Source organism: Grammomys surdaster, unplaced genomic scaffold, assembly GCF_004785775.1.
Source record: "Grammomys surdaster isolate TR1022 unplaced genomic scaffold, NIH_TR_1.0 126271, whole genome shotgun sequence".
NCBI classification, from domain to species: Eukaryota; Metazoa; Chordata; class Mammalia; order Rodentia; family Muridae; genus Grammomys; species Grammomys surdaster.
The window spans coordinates 5222992-5230851 of NW_021621071.1; the positions used below are offsets into that span (position 1 = coordinate 5222992).

The following is a 7860-nucleotide window of genomic DNA, read 5'->3' on the forward strand; positions in this document are numbered from 1 at the left end:
TAACGTGGTCCTTAGTGTTCTTGTGTCACAGCCTGATGGATGAATCTCTTCGTTCTTCACTGCTGGCTTCTGGCTGTTGTCGTCTTAACTGTTGTCCAGTCTTCCTTTCCTCTCCTGCTTCCTGGCTGCATAGTTACACACAAACCAGTCATTTCTGCCAGTTGACTTTCTGCTTGTACTGTAAGAATTACATTAGATATGATTTATAGAAGGGAAATGAGCTTCGTTATTTTAACCATATTTTCCATTTAAATATTTTATTTTGGTGATAACATTACATTTTAATTACATTGGTGAAAGATTCAGGTTGTCAAATGTTTACAGTTTAAGTAATAGAATTTAAAAATTGTAACCTTTTTTTTCTGTTTTAAAGAAACTTGGTGAAGAGGAGGAGGAGCTGTCTGAGCTGCAGCTCCGCCTTCTGGCTCTGCAGTCGGCTAGTAAGAAATGGCAGCAGAAGGAGCAGCAGGTGATGAAGGAGAGCAAAGAGAAACTGACCAAGACCAAAACCCCACAGCAGAAGGCCAAAACCAGCACAAAAGCACACTCGGCCAAGAAAGTGAGCACCACAGGTGACGAGCTTTCTTACACTGTTTCAATTGAACTAGTATATCTTGAAGTATCTTGTAGTTTCTAGTTTTCATTTTGGACTTCTCTCTCTCTCTCTCTCTCTCTCTCTCTCTCTCTCTCTCTCTTTTTTTAAGAGAAAATTACTTTTCTCTACACTAAAAATCAAAACAAAACAAACCCAAACCGTGTGCATGTGGAGCCTGTTTTTGTATTGGCCAGCTACTCTAGGGCATGGGGCCTGTAGGGATTTGGGGAGAGATGATCAGAACATAAAGTTGGGCAGAGAGGTGGATAGGATCAGAGGGAAAAGGGTATTATGAAAATGTATGAAAAATTTTCTTAAGTCAAAACATTTTATGTGTGTGAGTATTTTGCCCCACGTGTATGTGTTTGAGAAGAGACCATGAGGGCACCTGGAATTGGAGTTACAGGTGGTTGTGAGCTAGGAATTGAACCTGGATCTTCTTTTTTTTTTTTTTTTTTAAATATTTATTTATTTATTTTATTGATGAGTACATTGTAGCTGTCTTCAGACACACCAGAAGAGGGCATCAGATATCATTGCAGATGGTTGTGAGCCACCATGTGGTTGCTGGGATTTGAACTCAGGACCTCTGGAAGAGCAGTCTGTGTTCTTAACCGCTGAGCCATCTCTCCAGCCCCCGAACCTGGATCTTCTTGTTCTTAACCATGGAGCTATCTCTCCAGCCCTATAATTCAGGAGGCTTAGAGTTTGGGAAACTACATAGTCCTAAAATGGATGTGAATTCTGTTATAAATAGAATTCAGGGAGAAACAACTGTATGTTAGTTAGCGATACAGAAACAGTGCTTCAGTTTGAACTTTGAGTTGGTAGAACTGACACTTTGCTTTCACGGCAAGCTAAACAAGCATTACGGAAGCAGCAGACAAAGGCGTGGAAGAAACTCCAGCAGCAGAAAGAGCAGGAGAGACAGAAAGAGGAGGACCAGCGGAAACATGCCGAGGAAGAAGAGAGGAGGAAAAGAGAAGAAGAAATCCGAAAAATCAGAGACCTTTCAAATCAGGAAGAACAGTATAATCGGTTCATGAAATTGGTTGGTGGGAAGAGGAGATCAAGAAGCAAAGTAAGAACTATCACATCAAAATATGCAAAAGTTTTTACAATTTCATTCATTCATTCATTCTTTTTTTTTTTTTTTGAGGGTCAAAACACTTGTGCCATAGTGTCATGTGGAGGGGACAGCTTTCAGGGGTCAGTTCTGTCATACAGCATGAAGACTGAGGTCTGGTCACGTGCTTGGCAGTCCCTGAGCCATCTTATTGGCCCAGAATGTTTGTTTTTAAGTGTTAATATTATTTCAAAGATCCAGTTAGCTAAGGGAAACGGAATATCTTCTGTTTGATAGAGCGTCTATTGATAGTCCCCTTCCCTCTGTGTTAGAGAACACGAGCTGTGAGTTGTGCGCACGTGTGTACATGCTCAGTCTTTCAGTGTGTCTTCAACAACTCCTCCACTTTGTGGTTTTGTGGGTTTTTTTAATTTTATGATTTTATTGCCCCTGGCTACTTTGTATTTAGTCTTCACTGTGCTTCAGCCACTGCTGTGTACGTCCCTGACAATGACTAAGTGAGCTGTTTCCTTTCTGGTGCTGTCAGGAGAATACGCCAGGAGAGTTGATGTTTGACCTGCTATTATTAACAGTCACGATATTTTTGGAGTTCTGAACTTTAAGAATACACGCATGAGTATATTAACTAAATGTAGAAATTTTTAAAAAGTAAGGGTTCTTGAAGGAGAGAGTCAAGGGGAGGCTTTCTTTAGGATTATAACATTTATAATTAAGACCCTTACAAATAGAATATTTGTCTAGAGATAAATATATTATTTGTACTTCATTATCTCTACCTGCATAGGCTTTTCTAGCTTTTGTCATAAACTCTGGGAGTAAAACGTAAGCTATAAACAGCATAGCATATAAGCATGCCAGTCAAGTCTGTAGTTTTCAGATACAGTTGATTCATTTATAACTAAAATGTTGCTGACTTTTCAGCGAATGAGTATTACCTATTTGCATATCTGTATGCCACTTGAATACCTGACTCTGTGGAGGCTAGAAGAGGACATTGGATGCTCTAGAACTGGAGTTACAGACAGTGTGAGCTAGCTACCACATGGGTGCGGGGGATTGGCTGGTACTCTGAACCACTGAGTCATTTCTACAGCTCCTATTCTTTAATTAAAAAAAAGAAAAAAAGAATCCAATATTAGAATTGTAATGCTTAAATGGCCCTTTTCCTACTAGTTTCATGCCTAAACCATAATGGTTGTAAGGATTTCGTAATCTGACTTTGTTTTTTAGAGGAATCCAATTACTTCAATGGCTTAGACAGTGGGGAAATTCATTTGTATAGATAATACATGACTGTCAGAGACACTTTCCAGATAGTATGCCATGTGCAAGTCTCATAGAATCATACTGATTTGGGGTATTTGCCCCTAAAAGATAATTATCAACTCTTGTGATAAGTAGCCCAAGAATAGCCTAAGAAAATGTTTGTTGTATACTTAGTCTTCAGATCCTGACATGAGGCGGTCCTTAGAAAAGCAGCCTGACAGTGGAGGAGGGATATATCAATATGATAACTATGAAGAAGTTGCTATGGATACAGATAGTGAAACCAGTTCTCCAGGTAGGAGCCAAAACTTTGGAACATTTTATAATCACAATGAAGCTACTCAACCTTCAAAGAAATGTCTTAATGAAGGTGAGATTTACTGATGAGTTTTATATGATACTGTAAAATCTTAGAGTAAATCTCTGTTGTATAGTTTTAACCTTTATTTTCAAATGTGCTTTTCTAAAGGTTTAAATTTAAACTTAAGAAAAACTTTTACTTTTAATTTATTTACCTTTATTTTATGTGCATTGGTATTTTGCCTGCATGTATGTCTATATGAAAGTGTCCAATCTTGGAGTTACCGACAGTTGTGAGCTGCCATGTGGGTGCTGGGATTTGAACCCAGGTCCATCTGGAAGACCAGTTAGTGCCTTTAACTGCTAAGCCATCTCTCTAGGACTGAGGCTCTAAATTAAAAAGCTTTGTTTCAACTCTGTTGAGTATTTGATCTAAATGATTTTCTGAGTTCTGGGATTAAAGCCGTGACCCACCGTTCCCAGGCAGTTTTTCTTGATACTCAGATGTGATTGACCGTGAGAGACCTATTCTCATAGCAACTTGAAACACCTGCACCTAAGGCAGGAAAAGCACTACAGATGACCTTTGAGAAGCTGGAGGACTTAGGAGTGCCTGGGGTCGTAGGCATATGGTACAACGCTTAACAAAATGTGAATTTTGAGGAATTAAATGCCAGCTTAAAGGAAACTTTTAACTTTATCATTTAAGAACAATTTCATATGGTTTGAGAAGGATGCATAAGAGTTTAAGATTTATCGTAAACTATGATCTAATTTGCACTCTACCTAGTATATGTCTCCTCAGGCATACTGATACCTTTAATATACTCCTGTTGAAATACTTTACTAAACTCGTGACTTTCTCTTTTAAACAGCTCCTTCACCAGTACAACCACCATTTTTTTCTGAGTGTTCACTGGGGTATTTTTCTTCAGCACCCTCGGTTTCTTTGCCTCCATCAGCTCAGGTTTCAGTAAGTAAAAACTGAGTGATTTCAAAGAAATTACTGTGTATCTTCAAATGTGTTTTGGGAAACTGACATGAATTGCTTGGTTTGAAGAGTTCTTAAAAATCATAATCACTATTTAAATTACTAGCTAGAAATATGTAGAATTAAACAGTTGATTGTTTAGCTATCCACTTGGTAGTTTTGGTTTTTTAAGTATAGCTAATTTTAACTTTATTGATATCAGTCTTCTTTCTTTGCATCTCAAACTCATAAAACTTATTCCAAAGCAGAATAAAAATTGCTGCTTTCGGTTTTATTTTATTGATTTTTTTTTCTTGGTTTGTTTTTGGAGGCAGGGTTTATATAGCCCTGGATCTTGTAGAACTAACTAGAGACAAGGCTGGCCTCAAACTCACAGAGCTCTCCCTGCCTCTGCTTCTCAAGTGCTAGGATTCAAGGTGTGCCCTGAGTTTTTATTTTGATTTGTTTTGTTTTGGTTTTTTTAGACAAGGTTTCCCTGGGTAACAGTTCTGGAATTCACTCTGTAGCCCAGGCTGACCTTAAACTCGCAGAGATGCCCTTGCCTCTGCCCCTGGAATGAATGCTGGGATTAAGGCATGTGCTATCATGCTTGGTCTGAAAATGTTTTTTAATGAATTAAGATTTAAATAGGTTACTGTTCTTTGGATTACTATCGTTATGTTTTACTTGAAAATCAATCAGAAGAAGCATATTATCTATAGAAATTAAATCTTTTATTTGATTTTTAAAACGTATATGTTTGTGTGTATACATGTGCGTCTGTGTGCCCATGCTACAGCACACATGTGGAGGTCAGAGCACAACTCTCTCTCCTTCCACTACTTGAGTAGCTTTAACCCATTGATCCATCATGCCAGTGCTGATCTTTCAAAAACTATCAATCACCCTGCTTTTGTTTTGAGACAGTGTCTCACTATATACCCCCGTGGCCTGTAACTCCCTGTTTAGATGAGAATGGCCTCAAAGATGAGCCTGCTCTGCCCCTGAGCACTTGGGTTCAAGGTGCCTGCTGCCACTCTGGCCAGCAGCATCTCATCTTTAAAAAAAAAAGAAATCACAAAATAAAGGTTCTGCAGTTATTTCTAGATTGAGATCATCTAGAGAGCAAACTGAATCTCCTACTAGGTAACTGAACCTTTCCATTGAAAGTTTTCTTCGTAAATGTTTGGTATCTTCTAGGTGGAGTTTATGGTAAGGGAAATTGAAATGTTTTCTTTTGGGAATGAGGAATGAATGACTTAAAGTGTGAGAATTACTGGAAAGTCTTTGAAACAAAAGCATCTAAACTAAGGGACTTAGAGAAATCAAGTTTCCTATATTATCTCTAAGAAGCCATTTTTACAAGGATTTTAAGAGGTGCTGGACAGGTAGCTACTCTGGGGTCTTACTCTTATCCCTTTGATGTGTAATTTAATTTTAATGCTACTTGAAGTGTGATAGTACATGCCAGGGCTTGGGAGGAGCAGGCAGGCAGATCTCTAAGTTGGTGGCCAGCCTGGTCTACATAAGTTCCAGGCTAGTCAGGGCTACCTTGTCTACAAATACATATATGCTTTACCTTAGATACAATATTGATTTTATTTTATTTTTTTTTTAAACTTAATCTGAAGAGAATGACCTTGTCTAATTGGATTCTTATACTATCTAGAATTTTCATTGTAGATAAGGGCAGGAAGAGAGGTATTTGTATAATTACTGTGAAATTTATAATGTTTCAAATGTTAATTGCAAAAGTAACATTTTAATCGTTGAATATTAAATTCTGCACTAGCTTTGAGTTGTACATAATGTTTACATCAGTATACATAGAACAACTAAATAGAAATATACTTTTTCTGATTTAATATTTCTTCAGAGATGTTTGAAGTTAATAAAATTTGAATTTAAATGATTTCTTCTTTAAAACCCAGTCTGTGCCATCTTTGAGCCAGCCTTATGGGGAAGGCCTGTGCGTTTCTCTCGACCCTCTACCTCCTCTTCCACCTTTGCCACCTCTGCCACCTGAAGATCCAGAGCAGCCTCCAAAGCCACCATTTGCTGATGAAGAGGAGGAGGAAGAAATGCTTCTTCGAGAAGAACTACTTAAATCTCTAGCAAATAAAAGAGCTTTTAAGCCAGAGGTAATTTAGTGCCTGACCCTCTAGGTGGCGCTCTTGTGCCTAGCATTAGGAAGGTCTCCTCTCGCCTGCCTCTTTCAAGGCTAACAGGGTTTTCAGCAAAGTTATGCTAAATCTAATGTCATTTTACTCCAAATCTCTAAAGATGACAGACATGTCTTTTTATTGGAAATGTTTATCTTTTTCTTATTAGGAAACATCGAGTAATAGCGACCCACCTTCTCCTCCAGTCGTGAACAGTTCTCAGCCTTTGTCAAGAAGCAATCTGTCAATAGTCAGTATTAATACAGTATCTCAGCCTAGGATACAGAATCCAAAGTTTCACAGAGGACCACGTCTTCCACGAACTGTGATCTCGGTAAAAGCAAACACAAGACTTAATACTTTTATTCAAATAGCTTATTGGAATTATTCTTACTGTCCTGTTTCCACCATCTAGTTCATTTATGTACAAAAGTAGATTCTTGTTCAATTACAAATGAAAACCTTTAAAGACGTTTGAAGTAAGTAGCATGTGCTAGACTTTGGCGATGTTTGAGGATGTGTTCTGCCCAGAGTGTGATAGCTATTCTTTCCTCTTTTTAAAGAACTTGAATTGGTCTATTTTCAGTCTTTTCTGGTATCAGTTATAACAAATATCTAAAAATTCTTGTCTTTGCTTTGCTCTTTAAAACATTTGTAATAGGACTGAGAATTGAACCTAGGCTTCCCCACAGTCGGCACGAATGCTAACCAAAGCACTGTATCCCCAGCTTTTTTTTCTTTTTTTCTTTTTTTTAATTTGGAGATCTCAGTAAATTACACAGGCAGGCCTTGAACTTGCTAGTCTTGCCTCAGCCTCCACACTAGTAGGAATTGCAGCCTGTGCCACCAAGCCAAGGTGACTCATTTTTTAAAAATAAGTTGTTCATATTTTCTATCAGAGATCATACTGTCATGGGAGAACTTACGGTGTTTATTAACGAAGTTGATCTGAGTCTGGTGCACATGTACCAGCGTCTCAGTGTTGGAAGCTGGAGGTTGGGTTCTACCTGGGCACAAAAAACCCAAGAAGCAGAGATGTGGCTTGGGAGAGGGATCTCCTTAGCAGGCACAGAGCTCTGGGTTCAGTCCCCAGCACTGGAAAATAAAGGGTGCAGTGGAAGTTTTTTAAATCTTAGTTCCTAATGGCTTTAAAGGAAAATAAATAGAGCAAAGTCAAGTTGAAATCTTTCCTGTGATAGGGTGACTAACTTTGGTCAATCACCCTATAGTCAGAGTCTACAACGTTTGTAAATGATTTCTTTGAGTTAATTTAGATGGCAGCATATTTCTTTATGGAAAGAAAAAAATTACTGAAGAAAGTGTTTTTTGTAATATCTGGAAAATGTAGACTACTTTTTGTACTTGGATTATAATCCATATTGAGGATATAATAGAATGTAGTCAGAAGATGCCTCCATATACTGTGTGGAGCCTGTGTGTGTGTGTGTGTGTGTGTGTGTGTGTGTGTGTGTGTGTGTGT

At 38.2% G+C, this 7860-nt stretch overlaps 1 protein-coding gene across 5 annotated transcripts in view; it reads left to right on the forward strand.

The window, feature by feature from the left end:
* The window catches only part of Zfc3h1 (zinc finger C3H1-type containing), a 49039-nt gene that overhangs the window by 14867 nt on the left and 26312 nt on the right, over positions 1-7860 (forward strand). For 3 of the 5 annotated variants that reach the window (XM_028759025.1, XM_028759024.1, XM_028759028.1), the window contains 6 exons: positions 374-572; positions 1453-1676; positions 3123-3318; positions 4124-4221; positions 6150-6359; positions 6550-6714. In XM_028759025.1, coding sequence (XP_028614858.1) covers positions 374-572; positions 1453-1676; positions 3123-3318; positions 4124-4221; positions 6150-6359; positions 6550-6714 — 1092 coding nt within the window. The remainder of the gene's footprint in view (positions 1-373; positions 573-1452; positions 1677-3122; positions 3319-4123; positions 4222-6149; positions 6360-6549; positions 6715-7860) is intronic. The other 2 variants (XM_028759027.1, XM_028759026.1) reach the window with 1 other exon arrangement.